A 17,762-nucleotide genomic window follows, 5' to 3' on the forward strand; every position below is an offset into this window, starting at 1 on the left:
CGACTGTTCTCTCCTTAACCTGTGTGTTAAGAAACACAGACATTTTGGTTTAATTTAATGAGAATTAGTCTTAGAACAGCAAAATTGCTAGGAAGTAATACCATTTTCTTTTTTTTTTTTTTTATGGGACCTATGTGTTGAGGGTGAAAGTTTTGTGGGCACATTTGAACCAAGGAAAGAGATACTGTGAATGTAGCATTGGGACGTCACTAATTAAGAAATGATAAATTATTGTCCTTTCCTTCTGAGCTAAGACAAATAATAGGGAAATCTCAGATTAGACTCGCATAGATCAGAGATTTTGCCCAATATCAAGCTTAGCTAATAATTTCAAGGACACCTATAATCTACGGAAACATATGAAAAAGGGATAGGTACAAAGTAGTCAGGAAAGCTTCCCAAATCCAGAAGATGCATCTCCAGCCCAAGACTAAAGAATAGGTCCCTAAGGAAGATGGACAGTCACCTGCACTAGAAAATATGGGGTCTTTAGGTTATGAAGCATCTCTATTTTATACTCAAATAGCTTACGTGACATTTTCCAGAGAGCTTGCCTCATTGATCATCAATTCTTGATTTAATTACCAAAAGTAACCCTAAACCAAGGACAGTCCACTAAAGCATTTGAAAGTTACGTATTCTCCCCCTGCCAAATACCATTTGTTTGTTTCTAAGATGTCTGTTCTTAGCATGTTTGCACCAAGATTAGATCATACTCACATACCTTCTTTCAACCTAAGAAGTGGCTTTCCAATAATGGGAAGAAAACATGTTGAAGGCAAACTGTTTGATTTCCTAGTCTGTCCTCTGTCCTCAGTCAATACGTCCATCCTATGTATTTCTAAGATTCCTTTTTTCTGTCTTATAGTTTGTGGTATATTTTCTACAAATACTAATCCTACCAACACCATGACAATGAATTGGATTTGACTCATGCCGTTTTTAATAAAATTTCCTTTGCAAAGCTTGTTAAACGTGATATGCCTTCAGAGTTGTTTTAATATTCTTTTGTCAGTGCAATTATTCTTATTCCTTCAGCAACCACCACCATTTGAACTTTTTTATTTGTGTTGATGTAAGCAGTTATTGAAAGTGTAATTTGTACAAGGCCAACTTGCTTCCTTTTATGGACAGTTTTCAGAGGTCTTTCATCAAGTGGTGGCTTCAATTCAAATTATAAAATATTTTTTTATCCTGAAGAATTATCATTTACATAAGTCTGGTTTTAATTTAATTCTATAAATCAATTTGAAAACCGTTTGCTCCTCATGTAGCTTTGTGAGAGAGATTAAGGTAGTAATTTCCCTAAGCGCCATACATTCCGGCTGACTGAGATGGTCACCAGAGAGCATTATTCTGTGAATTCTGGGTTTCATTTGGTTTGTGGACATAATAATATCCCAGTCGTCATAGGAAAGGGTCTAAGACACTGGCTTCCAGGTGTTAGCGTGTTACTCGGTCCATCTATACTCAGTCAGGATGATAGTTTTGCTCCTCTATCTATTCAAATTCAATGAGTTGCACCATAGTGCAGACTCCTTTTTCTTTGTGACATTCAGGCCATTACAAAACAATAGTAAAAGCCATATTTCTTTGTGATGCCCCTCTATTATTTAAGTTTAATGCAGTATTCACATAACTGAACTTTGGCTCGCTAAGCCACACAGTCACTGACTTGAAACCATCAGGGATTATGAGATCTGACAGCCTTTCCTTGTAATGAATAAACCCTCTTCCACCATGGTTGGCAACTCTGCTAAAGTTATTATTAAATTAATCCATATAATTAGAGCTTTATTTTCTTTCAAGACCGATTTTCAGCCATTGCCAAGTCCCCTGGAAAAGAACTTTTTCTAGTGTTCCTATTTGAGTAAGCAAGACTTTTTCATCATGCTGACAACCTTCTAGGAACGTTGTTTCAATCCTACTCAGAATCTCCAGACGAGCTCCTAACATATCCACAGAACATTTGAAACAATGGGGCAAGTGCTTATCAAGTGACCACATACGTTGTTGCCATGGCAGAATAAGCAGGACTTCAGTATTTCTTCTGCGGGGATAACAGGTCCTGAGGTTTCTCCCTGTCCTTGCCATTGGTCATCATTAGATCTGAGAAAGATAACTAGAATATTACTCTCTTGCCCCGAGATGCTCACTTGGAAATTTCATAGCTGTATCACTCTTTGGTATATTAATCTTTTCACCACCTCTTCCATTTGTTATAGCTCCCATTTCTATTTATTACTTTTCTTTCCACCTAAGATTGACTTTTAAGCTTAGCAGGCATATTATTTGCCTATAAAGCTGGAAATAAAAGCAGCTTTGCTAACACTTCTCAGCCACCCCCTGCCCCCATCCCTAGGCAGATGAGGGATTTGACGGGGAATATAGGACCAGCCCTGATGCTTGGTAATGGAACTGCATTTATAGGTAACCCTAATACAAGGGTTGATGTTATCACTCTACCTAAAATACTTTTAGAAATATGCCCTGATAAATTCAATGACATCGAAATTAAGCTTTAGGTATTTTTAGATATGCAATTTTTTTTAAATGGATCTCTCATTACTGGATAAGGAAGAAAGGAAGAAAAACTGTTTTAGATGGAAAGATGGAGTTGCCCTGTTCCTCCATTTCTACCTCTAGATTATACAAACTTTTCCAGTGAGGATCTCACCTTACTTCCTCTCCTGTGCAAACATAGGTCAGTTTATTTAAATGATTAAGCCAAACCATGGGGCCTTTTAAGTCATCTGTTTGCAATAACAAGTGTTTCAGTTGCTTACGGAATAGAACATTTCTCTGTGTGTGATAAGCACTGTGGTATGTTCATAAAACGTACATTTCTTTGATTCTTTCTGTACAGTAAGTGTGAAAAAAAGTATAACTTGAGTAGAAGAAATATACCCACGTAGGCCACATTGATAGAGAATTTGCTGTTCTAAACCTTCAATTGTATTCTCTGATGTTACATTTTTTATGTGATTAGCAAAACTGAAATAAGCAAAAGTGTCAGGTCTGGATGACACATATTTGTAACTCCTAGGGGTACCAATAGAGTTTACGTGGTACGTGCTATGTCATGTCCTAGTCCTTAGGAACTTTAGCCGTAGCCATTTTCAAGCAGTTTCCTTTCTGTTCTGGACATATTAGATATTTTGTTGGATGTTAGGGGAATTATCTCTCAGCCCATCAATGATTAGCTGAGCCCCAACATGTCCTTTCATTTCAGGAACTCAAATAGCTAGCTCTACCAATCTGAAGGCACTGCCTTAACATTCCATTGCCTTTATGAGCTGTCATCTGTATTTACTGTTGCTTAAGGAACACTGTTTTATAGTAATTTTAAGTCATAATTTACATACAATAAAAAGTAAAACTATTTGTAAAAGCTTGATAATGTGTCATATATTTTTATATGTATTCATACACACACACACACACACACAGACATTTGTGACCACTTCTCACATCAAGGTGTAGAGAATCTCCATCATTTCTGAAACTGCCATTTTGACCTTTCCAGTCAATGCACCGATACTCTGATTTATACCACAAGAAATGTTTTGCTTTTTTTTGAACTTTATGTAAATGGAATCATACAGGATGTATATTCGTATGTTTGACTATTTTTAGTCACTGTAATGTATTTGAGATTCATACATATTGCTGAATGCATCAGTATTTTGTTTTTTAGTGCTGTGTAGTATTCAATTTTATGGATAAACGTAATTGGTTTATCAATTTTCCTTTGCGTTGTCAGACTACTATAAATAAAATGTATGTGAACAATTTTATAGAAGTGTTTGAAGCACCCATATATGGGCGCATATCAAGGAGTGCATATGCTCTGTCTTAGGGTAAGTGTGTAATTGATTTTATTAAACACTGCAAGAGAATTTATCAGAACCATGAAATACGTTACCCTTCAAATTGAACAATATTTTGCACAGCCTATCTTTGTCAATTTACTTTTTTAATTTCAGGTATTCTGGAAGATGTGTAGTATTCCCCATTGAGTTTTCAAGGTTGAAGAGTTTTGACTTAGAATAACACTGTTGGGAACATCTTCATATGCTTTTTGATCACTCAAGTATCCACTTTTATGAAATGCCTGTTATTCTTTTACTCATCTCGTATTGGTTGGATTCTTTGCCTTTTGTTTAATAATTTGTAGTATTTTCGTATTTATAGAGATGAGTCCTTTTCTAATATATTGTTTGCTAGTGCCCTTGAGTGAATTCCATCTCTTAGTGACCCTGTGTACAGCAGAGCAGAAAGGAACCCTGCTGGGTCCTTTTGCACCACCCTCTCACCTTCTGGCCTTCTATCAGACGATGCTCCCTCCACTGCTATTCGTAGGGTTTTCATGGCCAGTTTTTTGGAACTGAGTGGCCAGGTCCTTCTTCCTAGTCTGTCTTAGTATGGAAGCTCCACTGAAACCTGTCCACCATGGATGACCCTGCTGGTATTTGGAATACCAATGGCATAGCTTTTAGTGTCACAGCAACATGCAGCTGCCACAGTATGACAACCAACAGACAGGTGGTGTGCTTCCCTGACCAGAAAACAAACCCAGGCTGTGGTGGTGAGAGCGCTGAATCTTAACCACTAAACCACCAGGGCTGGCTTTGCTAATATATACTATGCAAATACTTTATTCCAGTCTACAGCTTCATCTTTACTTTCTTTACATTAACTTTTTTATAAGTTTGTATTTTTTGTTTTGTTTCTAATTAATAAACTTTTTTTTTAGAGCAGTTTTTAAAAGGTTTACCAAAGAATAAATCAGAAAATAGTTTTCTCTCCACTCACCCCATATAGTTTCCCTGTTATTAACATTATGCAATAGTGTGGTACATTTGTTATAATTGATGTAACAATATTGTTACATTGTTATTAACTAAAGTCCATGGGTTACATTAGAGTTCACTCTTTGTGTTGTACAGCTCCATGGATTTTGACAAATGGATAGTGTCTCGTTTCTACCATTACAGTGTCATATAGAGTAGTTTGTCCTATAAATCCTATGTGCTCCATCTAGTCATCCCTCCCTCACTCTCTGAGCCTCTGGCAACCACTGACATTTTTATTATCTCTAAAGTTTTGTCTTTTCCAGACTATTATATAGTTAGAATCATATACTGTGTAGTCTTTTCAGACTAGCTTCTTTCACTTAGTAGTATGAACTTAAAGTTCCTCCATGTCTGTTTTTTTTAAAGAATTATAATTGATTTGCAAAGAGTAGAGAGAAAATGGAATATAGAAAACATTCAATAAAACCCGAAAAGGCAGGAAAAGATTAGAAACAAACAAAAAACAAAGAACTTGGGCGATTGATAGAAGATAATTACAAATGTGGTAGATATTAAGCCAACTATATCAATAAACACTTTAAAGGTGAATGGTCTAAATACACCAATGATAGAGATAGAGTGGATAAAAATATATCCACTATATCTTGTCTAAAATGAACCCACTTTAAATATAAAGACACAGATCGATTAAAAGTAAAGAGATGGAGAAAGCTAACAGTAATTGAAAGAAAGTTGGAATAGCTGTATTAATTTCAGATACAGCCAATATCAGAACAAGGGCATTTATCAGGGACAAATAAGAACATTACACAATGATAAAAAGGTTGGTTCTCCAGAAAGACAAAACGATCCTTACTGTGTCTGCCCCAACAGCAGAACATCAAAATACATTGTCTTTTGATGAGTATAATTTAATTTTTATTGTCGAAAATATTGTTTTTATTTTCGTTATTGTTAGTGCCTACTGGTTTTGCATAAGGAATATTTGCCTACCTTTATATCATGAAGTCAAGATCATGTTATTTCCAAGATGCTTCTTTTGTTCCAGCTATCATATTTAAATCTGTAATACATCCCAAATTAATTTTCCTGTATGATATGAGGAATGAATGTAGTTTCTTCATTTTTTATACTGGTATCAAGTTGCATCAGCAGAATTTACTGAGAATTCTTCCACACGAAACTGCATTAGCACCTTTTTTTAAACTCAATTGACTATGGACCTATGAGTTTATATTTGTACATTTTCTATTTTGTTCTTGTTTGCTATCTAGTACCTCACTATCTTCATCACTGTATTATGCAATAATTTTTGAAATACAGTAATGTAAGTTCTCTGTTCTGAAAAATTGTCTAGGCTACTCTAGGTCATTTGCATTCCCATCTTAATTTTAGCTTGTTAATTTGTTATAAAAAATAACTTGCTGGAATTTTAATAGTGATAACATTGGCTCCATGTATAATATATGATATTAAATTTGTAATTTTTTTGTGGGGAGGATAGACATAATAATAATCCTACATAAAAAGGCCGTGGGCCATAGTTTAGTCAACCCCTACTCAACTTAGTATATAGTCTAATCTGGTGCATGTTCCATGCGTACATGAAAAGAATGTATATTATGCAGATATTGCGTTTTGTGCTATAGAAATATTACAAGGATTGATTTGGTTAATAGCATTGTCCAAATGTCCTATATCTTTACTAACATTTGTCTTTTTTCTACAGTTACTGAAATTAGTATGCTAAAATATCCAAAGATGGATATTGGCATGAACTTTATATTGACATAGCTAGTTTCATATAGATATATATGCATATATGAATTAATGTACACCCATGTATTTCATCGTTCTGTTAGCTGAGAGGTTCTAAAAGCAACAACACCTCAGTAGCAACAAGCACATCTAGCATCCAGATTTTGGTTCCTAATGTCATTCTTCAATAAAAAGAACCAGGGCTTCTTGAAGAAATGGCTGGTTCTAGGACTAGAACAGGAAATATACAAGATGATCCTGGAGTATCTTATATTACTGGAAAGTAAGGAAATGCACACATACAAAACCACTCAGTGAAGATGAGGTTATGTCAAAAGGACACAGGAAGTGACTATAAGGGCTCCCAGTGAGCATAGCTGGAAAAATTAGAGCAGTAAAATAAAATAGAACTGGATTATAACCCAAAATATAAAATAAAAAATCCAAAGTCCATACTGATATTAATAAATAGTCATAAATAAGTAAATAGGGAAAATAAGTAAATCTCCCATGTAAAGCAATTTCAAATAATTCATGTAGATACCCCACCTTCAAAGAAGTGGAACATAACTCCCTACTCCTTAAATGTTTGTGCAACATAGTGACTTCCTTCCAAAGACTACAATAAGAAAGAAGGAAAATAGAATAACTTTACAGCGGAGACACTGGGCAAACACTAAGTCAACTAAGTTAACATCAATAGTGATATCATGTTGACAGTATGTACCCCTGATATGATGTGATGAATACGGCACTTTACCACTGTGGTCTTTTTCCCCAGAACACGTAATCCCAGTATAATTGTGAGAAAGAACATCACATAAATCCCAACAGAGGAGCATGCTACTAAATATATGATACACTCAGAACTGTGGAGGTAATAAAAAACATGAAAAGTCTGAGAAATTGTCACAGTGCAGAGGAGCCTAAGGAGCATGAAGACTGAATGTAATGTGGAACAAAGATATTAGGCAAAAACTAAGGGACTCTAAACAAAATATAGAGCTTCATTAATAATAGATTGTTAATATCAGTTCATTAATTGTAACAAATATACCATAGTAATGTAAGAGGTTAATACAAGAGAAACTAGGTATGAGGTATATGGGAACTGACTGGACTATCTTTGTAATGTTTCTGTAAATCAAAAAATATTCTAAAAACATTATTAATATACATGTACAGTATTATATGAAAATGTCTCTTGTTTGTACGTTTATTGCTATTTGCTGTGTTAATTATATGTGGATAGTAATAACCCACTGTGATCATCTACTCTAAAATCTCATAATTTCAATTATATGTTATCTAATGTATTAGTTTCCTGTAAGAAATAAAAGCTAGTCATTTCTATAATAAAATCCACCTGTGATTTGGATTTGTCTATTACTTCTTTTAGTTTTGTGAAATGTGCTTCATGTAGTTTGAAATTTATTATTAGCTCCATGCACAATAATGAGTTATATCTCTCTGAGATAATGCCCCTTTAGCATTATAAAATATTACCCTTTATCATTTCTTAAAGTTTATTTTTCCTGTTGTTAATATAGCCCCACATGCTTCCTTATAATTAGTATTTGCTGTTTTTATTTCTTTACTTTAAATTTATTTGTGCTGTTATATTGAAAATACAGCTCTTATAATCTACATATAGTTGAGTATTTTTTTAGTGGATTCTGATAATCTCTTTCTCACTTGGTATTTTAGTCCATTAATATGTAATGTAATTACGAATATGTGTGTTTATATCCACCACTGGCCTACTGGTTTTACATTTTTTCTAGTTATTCTTTGTTTATCTCTTCTTTGTTTCTTGCATTTAAAAATCTTTCTATCTCTCTGCCTTCCCATTTTTCTCATTCTTCCCTAATTAGTATTTAATTTTATTTCCACTATTGTCTTTTTTAGTTTGATCTCCTTGTGTTATTTAGTGATTGTTGTATAAACTTCATAATATATTGATATTATACTAGATTTAAACTGTCAGTTGTCTTTAAGGAATATTTAAAAACAGTCTCTTATATTTACCAATTTTTCCCCCTTTCTTAGTCCTCGATTTCTTTCTTTATGTCAGGATTCAATATAGGATTATTTCCATTCAGCCTAAAGACATTTATTTAGTATTTGCTGAAGTGAAAGTCTTATTATAGTAAGTTCTCTCAGCATTTTTTTCTCTTAAATGTTTTTGTTTTTTCATTTTTGAAGGTTATTTTTAATGAATAATTCTGGCTTCCATTATTTCTAATATAAAGTCAGCTGTCTTTCTTGTTATGTATTTTTTTTCCTCCTGAACATATGTTATTTCTTGGATGCTTTTAAGATTTTTCTTTTACCTAGAATCCGACTAAAACTGATTAAATAAAAGATAACGAAAACCTTAAAATATTTGTAAGTTATTAACACACTTCTAAATAACCAAAGAGAAAAATCACCCCCCAAAAATTAGGACATAAGAATATTTTCTCCAAATCATTAATTTTTTTTTTTTAAAGATTTTATTTTTTCCTTTTTCTCCCCAAAGCCCCCCAGTACATAGTTGCACATTCTTCGTTGTTGTGGGTCCTTCCAGCTGTGGCATGTGGGATGCTGCCTCAGCGTGGTTTGATGAGCAGTGCCATGTCCGCGCCCAGGATTCGAACCAACGAAACACTGGGCCGCCTGCAGCGGAGCGCACGAACTTAACCACTCGGCCACAGGGTCAGCCCCTCCAAATCATTAATTTTCATTGATTTGATTATTATGTGCTCAGATTTACTCTTTGTAATTATCTTGATTGAAATGCATCAAAATTGGATCTGTGGCTTGATGCCTTTCATTATCTTGGAAAATGGTCACCATTACTCTTTAAAAAACTATTCTCTGCCATACACTTTTCTCACTGTTGTAGCTATAGGTACACATAATATTATTTTGTTCTCCAATTACATGTATGTCAGTTCATATATCTGGATTGTCTGGGTTTCTGCTTCCACTGGGAAAATATATATATATGTATATATATGTTTCAAATCACATTCTCCTGGTAATTCTTAAGTCTAGTAATTGATTTATATTACTATATTACTACATTCTAGGCATTGTAGATGATACAATGTCCTGTCAAGTCTTGAATTTAGGAATTGTTTGAATGGGTCTATTTTAGTTTGTTTGTTTTTCTTAGGATGCACTCTTTACTCATAGAACTCATTCCTTTATCCTGAGTCATGGAATTTCTCAAGTCTTAATTCCCATGATGTTCACTTACAACTGAATCATTCTGATTGTTTCAAAACTCCTACTTCTTCCCATTCTTTGCAATGATTGAAATTCCCCCTTAAAATCTTAGAGCCCCAGAAATGTTCTTTACTAGGTCTCTCTGTACATGTATAGTAGATGATTCTGCTATAAATTTTAGCAGAAATACCTTGGTTGGGCTCCTCTTTGGCTTTCTCCTCTTTGTACCCTGTCCAGCAAATTGGGGACATGATAGCAGTCCTGAGTTCTTATCTTTTTCTCTGCCTGGTAGAATTGCTAATTTCTGTACATGCTCCACTTCCTTGCAGTATAATTCTTCCCAATCAGAATGTTAGGGTGAATTTATAGCTCACCTTGTTGTTTCCCTTCAAGTTTAAGTCTTAACTACAATGGTTTCACATATTTTATCCAGATTTGTAGTCACCGACTATGAGAGAATAAGTACAGCTGATGCGTCTTAGTGAAAACTGGAAATCTTTATGGTGTAAATATGTTGCATATCAGTGGTCTTATATTTAATTTTCAGTTACCTTAAAACTGGATATTAATATATTAGTCATGAAGCCAATATCTAAGTAAATTTAAAGATAATGAATTGATTTATCTGAAATAAACAAGGAAACCTACCTTTAAGACTATTGCACAACATGCTATTCTTGAAAATATATTGGAAATATATTTTAGGATTATTAAAACATCAGAAATATTATATTATAATAATTCAGAAATATTATATTATAATCACTATTAATGGTTATTTTGAGCAACTGTCAGGATATGTGAGGCTAAGGATATGTGATGTTTGCTAATAAATGGCAATATGGCTATGAGCTAGGCAATATTGCATACTTTTGCAAATAAAAATATTTTAAACAAAAATTAAAACAAGCAAAGATAAAAACCCTTACTCTTAATTTTTGAAGGAAAATTGAGTATAGATGCATTTGCTTTGATTTTGCAAATTTGATCATGTATATACCACTTCCACTTGATGATGCAGTGCTGCTGTGCACTACGACTTGATGAGTCAGATAACACCCAGTTCATGATGAACATCCCCAGTTGCATGGTAACTTGGTGACCCATGGTTGAACATTCAGTTTCTAAGGCCCAGTAGTAGGCCAAGTGTTGTTTCTCAAAAGGAGGTTAATTATCCACAGAGGATAGCGGGGCTTTCTCAAAAATCTAAGGACCTGCACTGTCAAAGGCTCCAACCAGCACCTCTATCTATCACTGACATTTCGAGTACCATTGGATCTGCTGGGTTATATGGCCCAAGTGGTAGAGCAGCCTGGACCTGTTGAGAGACTTCTCAGATTCTGGGTCCCACGGAAAACTGGGAGCTTTTCAGGTGACTAGGTAAATGGACAGGAATAACACACCCAAATGAAGAATATTCTGCCTCCAAAATCCAAAGAGGCCGCTAGGCATTGTGTCTCTTTTTTGGTTGTAGGATAGGCCAGATGTAATAATTTTTCCTTCATCACAGGATGGGTTTGGGGACCCACTGGGCCTATGAGTTGAACCTCAGGTAAAACTCCATCGATCGCCTGACTTCCGTATGCCTCTACTCTGGTTGAAGATCATAGTAATGTTTTGGGGCTCCTGTCAGTCAGTTTGTATCCAGTGTCCAGTAATCTCAAAAGGTCTGATTATTTCTTTTTCCCTGATCACATAGTTACCCTGGTAAGGCATAAGTCCATTTGGGAAAGGCTGCAAGAAAGACTAACACTATAAATTTAGGGGTATGTACTGGGGTCCTTCCTCAAGGGGACTGGGCATCCCCTTCATTCAAAGGGTTCTGGGTCTGTAAATTGGCACAAGTCTGGGAATTGATTGAGGGGTCATGACCCTCTATTTCTATGATTCAAGTTATTCTTTGCTCTCTTGACTTTGAACTTTTTTGCATTTAAAGATCAAGTAAGAATTTGGTAGGCTACTTATCTATTTCACTTCTAGAAGCACCATGATCAACTAGCCAATGTCATATATCTGTGTGAGTCAGTGTTCTGACTGCTGCTGTGATTGTACTATCCCTTATGGTAATCCTGCCACCTTTCTGTTGGCAGTTGAGTGTTGCCACTTGGTCCCTACCACTCTGGGAGCCAATTACTCCCAGTGTGTTTAGGCTTCCCAATTCAGTGACTGCAGTTCCCATTCTAAGATCTGACCTACAGAGAAGAGTGATCACAGAGTTCTTCAATGATGCCGGGGCTCCCACACAAATTCACTTCTTGCAATAGTGGTGAAAGGTGTTTCTCCTGGACCCTCTCAGTGTGAGTGAGCAGGTCTTACATGACAAACCTACTCTAACGTTTCACTCTCCCTAAGAACTATTGATTCTCTTTCTCTGGAAAAACTTGGCTAACACAGAGTTTATTTATATAAAATATAACGTATATATTTATAGTATATATAGAGAAAATATAGTCTCTTTCTCTGGAAATATGTATATTATAAATATACATTATATTATTATATACAAAAAATATTTACATTATATTATTATATGCAAATATATGCAATAAAGAATTGGTTCACATGATTATGGTGCCTGGAAAGTCCCAAGATCTGCAGTTGGCAAGCTAGAGACCTAGGAATGCCAATGGAATAGTTCAAGTCCAAGTCCAAATGCTTGAAAAGCCAGAGAGCCTATGGTATAACTTCCAGTCTGAATCAGAGACAGACCAGCAGAGAGAATGATTTCTCTCTTACTCAGCCTATTTTGTATGCAGGCTTTTAAAGGATTAGATGAGGCTCACCCGCATTGGGGGAGGACAATCTAATTCACTCAGTCTACAGATTCAATAGTTAATTTTATCTAGAATCGTCTCCATAAACACAGTCAGAATAATGTTTAACCAAATATGTGGGCATCCTGTGGCCCAGTCAAAATTATAATGTACATGATAGAGAAATGCAGTATTTTAAGATAATAGTTTCTGTTTTTGTTAAATTGCACAAGAAAATAACTATTGGGAGCTTTCCTTCTCCATTGAAATTGCAAATTTAAGACATTGTTCTAAAATGTGTGTTTGATTTTGTGTAAAATAATTCTTTTAAATGACATTTTAAATTAACTTAAATAAATACACTGAAAGCACAATGAATCCTGGGTGTCAAATGCTGTTATTTTCCAACACTATTGTTTTCAGTTTTGCCTTGCTAGTTTTTTTCTGTCTTTCAAAATTTGAAAAACAAACATGTGTATGCAAAATAGGCTAAAAATTTTAAATAAGTCTGTGATGATGAATTTTATATGTCAGTGTATTTATTCAAATTTAGAAGAGGCAAATAAGTTATTTCCAGGGAGAGGGGACTACTTGATTCATTGATATTTGAAGAAAATAGTCATATTTTGGTACTCATATTTTTTATTACATTTTCTGTAGGCTTTGTTCTAGAATAGATAAGCAATATTCATAAGATTTCTACTTTATTTTGTTTCACTGATCCTATAAAAATGGTGAATTTGGGGTTCATGTATAAGATTTTTGTTTATATTTAGTTTATTGTGTAATAGATTTTACTATTGATTTCTATTAATTCTAAATGTATGATTCAAAATTAATGATGTGGTAATAGAGAAATTCAAAATTTTAAGATAATGGTTTTTGTTTCTGTTAAATTGCACCAGAAAGTAACTCTCAGGAGCTTTGATTCTCAAAATGAAATTGTGAACTAAAGACACTTTTAAACTGTGTGTTTGATTTTGTGTAAAATAGTTCTCTTAAAATGGCATTTTAAATTAACAGAAGAAAGATTATATACAAAATACCATGGCAGGGATTAGAACAAGTAGGAATAGGATAATAAATGTAAGTTACAATTATTTTAATATATAGGTGCCTAAAATAATATTGTTTTGTTGCAAATATTTTATTTTGTAACTAAACTTCAATATTTTCAGACAACATACTTATTCTGAAAACCTCATAGTTCCATAACTATTTTAATTTCTCTCTGTACATCATCCTCAGTCTGAACAGCATAATTTTAATACTGAATTTTCCTTGAAATTTTTAAAATTAAATATAAAAATGATTCAGAGAAAAATATAGTGATTATGATTACTACCATGTTTGGCTAAATATTTTTCCTGACTCCAAAATATTTTGTATCAGGAGAACATGTTTGAAAAGTGAATTATTTCCATAGGTATTTGAATCTAAGTAGGATGGAGAATCATATCTGATTGAGTGTGAGAGATACCAATTCAGTTCTCTGCACATTCTAATACATCACAGTAAAGTGTTAAATGAAATATTTATTAAATGCAAATAATAAAGATATAACACAATATTGTATTATATTATTATAATTATGTTAACTACATAGAAATAATGGAGCAGGATATGGAAAAATTAAAACTAATTTTCATTTGTGTGTACTTATGTAAAATTTCCATTGAAATTTTATAACAGTATCAACTTGTTCCTGCTTTTTATTTTGGCTACTTATTAATAATTTCCATAAGATAAGCATTGGATAGGGGTCCCTGACATAGTCCACAGTCTGCCCCACCGCATTTACTATTCCACGATTTTCAGTAAATTGCAGTGTCACCCCTGGATTTCCATCGTTTCAGTCTGAAATATATATGGCAATATTGACAATCAACCAATCTCTCACGTTTCTTTTTCTGAGTGTATAAACATGAGAACAGTAGAGTATAAGCTGTGGGAGACATTTTATTTTCTATTTCATCTATTTTTCCTTACTAGTTTTATTTTTCCTTTCTTTCATTGAGAAATTAACACCAATTTGTTCATAAAAATGTACAAACTAAAAGTAAAGAGAAAAAATTTAAACTATATAACTGCTTTCACTATTGTGTATTTGAGAGTATTTTTATGAGAAATAAAGATAATAAAAGTTGAATTATACTCTATATACTGTATTTTAACATGACTATCTTACTTAAAAGCATGTACCTGTATCAATGATTTACATCCAACAGTATATGTAGACCACACTTTTAATGGCTGCAGATGATACTATTGTATATTAATTAGCCTAACTAAATCAATAAGGTGAACATTTCAGTTGTTTCCACAATTTTTGCCAAATTAAATAGAACTTCTAATACATATCAATTTTCTTTCTACACATCTCTTTCATCCTTTCCTAATTATTTCCTTTCATTAAATTATCTTTTCTTTTTCTCCTCTTAGAATAAAAGTACTAGCAATGCAAGATATACATATAAAAATATTTATTATAAAATAGCTTGAAAAAGCATTTGAAAAATGCAGTAATTAAAAGAATATTATTGACATATAGAGATTTCTAAAATGTAGTTTAAATAAAACGGCAAGTTTTATTTTATTTATGATCTGATTTTTCTAATAATAAATGACAAATTTGTTGCATATATGTGAAAACATACTGCTAAAGAAAGATGAAACATTTAATTTTTAAGAAACGTGTTGAAATCTGAGTGATTTAAAGAAAAATATCTATTTTCTCTTTTGGATGTTACACTGTAGTGGGCATGGTAAACAGTTGCACCAAATGTGATGAGGATCATGTAGGGAAGTGAAAAGTGCCCTATAATTATAGAGCAGGCGTAGCTATTCTAATCTAGGGAGTCAGGGAAGGCATCCCTAAGCAGAACATTTTGAAATGAGATATGATAAATATTTAGTTAGGGGAAAATGAGAAGAAGAAAGGTCTTAAAGGGTGAGAGACACATATGCAAACATCAAGTGTGAAAGCTGGAACAGGCCTTCTGAGACATGAAAACAAGTAAGGCAAAACAAAACAATTGGTATGTATGGAATGCATAACAAAGAAGGTAAATGTGGCAGAGATGCTTCTGGAAATAAGAACAAGCTTATGGAAGATGTATAAATAAGACTATAGGGTCCAAGCAATTAGAATAATGATAAAAGTAAAGGTTCTTTTTTAAAAGAATAGCATCCCCTTTTAATAGAGGAGGCTTAGATTAAACACACAAAGAATTTGCCCAGATAACACAGTAATTTGCATAAGACTAACCCTTGTTTGTAAGACTTTAGATGCATGGTTCTTAGGCAGTGTACCTTGCTGAAGATTTTTAAGTTAGGAAATAACATGACCAGATTTGTGCTGTAGAAAAAGCAATTTCTTTATTATCGAACATTGTTTGGGTAGAGCAAGAACGGGGGAAAGGAATCAATTAGGAGATTGCTGCCATGGTCCAGATGAGATAGGTTGCAGGATAAAACCAGGATGGTAGCCATAGAGATGGAGACAGATGGATGAGGAAGATATTTCAGAGAAGAAAAGGCTGCAGATATTTATTTTGATATTGGGCTTAAAATTGAAGGAGGAGTAAAATATGAATCCTAAGTTTGTAATTTTGGCTGCCATAACAAACAGATTCAAATAGTAAAACAGTTCAAAGATGGAATGGGACACCAAAGAAATAGATGGAGCTAGGACATAATGGGCATTGTGAAGTATATGATGGAAGGCAACATAGCAGGGGTAGGCTAGTTAAGATTCAAGTTTCAGAATAGTTTTAGGTTTGCAAAAACATTAAGATTTTTTCCAGTTCAAAATTTCTGGGAATACATGGTCCATTTGTCTGTTGTAAATACTCAGTGATCAGCCTTCTACTTTAAGTTGTTTTTAAGACTGGTATGTATCAGAAGAAGGAAGATAATTTATGAAAAAATCCTAATGTCTTCAGTAAGAAATTTTTCTATTGCCGGTGGAAAAGACATGTGTGCATTTTACCACTTGACATTTCAAATAAGTGCATAAAATATGTTAATTTCAAAAAAAAAATGATAACATTGTGGTTGAAAGAGTCATCTCCCAAAGTCATACAGAGAATAAGCTATGAGACAAGAATTCTCTCTTTCTAACTGGTCTCTGATGACAGAGGCTGTGCTTCCAGAAAGAATATTATACTGAAGGGGAAATAATCAGTTTAAAATGAAAATATACATCTTAAACTTATCATCTTAATAAGTTCAGAAATTCCTTACATCATATCTTTGAGTTTAGTGATTTTAAATGTAATCAAGATTATATTAATATTTTACATTCAAGATCTGAGTTAATGGACTATTTTTCTTGTTAATATACTAGAGGTTTAAGTCTTGGTAGCGTTCTATTCAAAAATATCTTTGAAACACTGTGTTTTGGAAAAGATATATTCATTTTCATTTTATTTCAAATCTAGTCTCTTATGATGTATAAATATAATCGTTTAAAAATTTGAGAATGACAAAAGCTGAAAGGTTTAGTTTTCCCATGGTGAAATCTAAGATAACCATTGCGATCATTGTTCCAGTGATATTACATGGAGACAAATTGATATGTGCCAAAATTATTTTTTCTGTAATAACAATGCATCTATTTATAGAATTCTTCTTTTCTCCCTCTCTGAAGCTTCACACTGACCAAGACAAAGGAGATGGAAATTTAAAATACATATTGACAGGAGATGGGGCCGGCAGTCTGTTTGTTATAGACGAAAACACAGGAGATATTCATGCTGCAAAGAAATTAGACAGAGAAGAAAAATCCCTGTACATTCTTCGTGCCAAGGCAATAGACAGAAAGACCGGGCGGCAGGTGGAACCCGAATCTGAATTTATCATTAAAATTCATGATATCAATGACAATGAACCAAAATTCACAAAAGAGTTATACACTGCCAGTGTTCCTGAAATGTCTGGAGTCGGTAGGTATAAGCTATTCTATGTAAACTAACTTTTTAATTTGTTTGTTTGCTAAGGTAATTTTTTATGGACATACAGTTATGATATGGGGCCTCTTTCAAGATAAGAACTACTACTTAGTGTTAACTATCTCACTTCTAATTACTTTCAATTGTGTATATCTTAATATTTCCTGCTATATTATAACTGACATCTAAGATAATTACGGAGAGCAGTTATTCCATTGCATTTCAACCAACATCTTCACCTCAACTCAACTGTCATTCAAATGGCAGTC

The 17,762-nt window shown here is 33.6% G+C and overlaps 1 protein-coding gene across 2 annotated transcripts in view; it reads left to right on the top strand.

The window, feature by feature from the left end:
- Positions 1-17,762, top strand: part of CDH9 (cadherin 9) — a 139,255-nt gene that overhangs the window by 79,608 nt on the left and 41,885 nt on the right. For both annotated transcript variants that reach the window (XM_005604334.4, XM_070245948.1), the window contains exon 3: positions 17,193-17,487. In XM_005604334.4, the coding sequence (XP_005604391.3) occupies positions 17,193-17,487 (295 nt within the window). The remainder of the gene's footprint in view (positions 1-17,192; positions 17,488-17,762) is intronic.

The sequence above is a fragment of the Equus caballus genome, chromosome 21 (assembly GCF_041296265.1).
Source record: "Equus caballus isolate H_3958 breed thoroughbred chromosome 21, TB-T2T, whole genome shotgun sequence".
Lineage (NCBI taxonomy): Eukaryota > Metazoa > Chordata > Mammalia > Perissodactyla > Equidae > Equus > Equus caballus.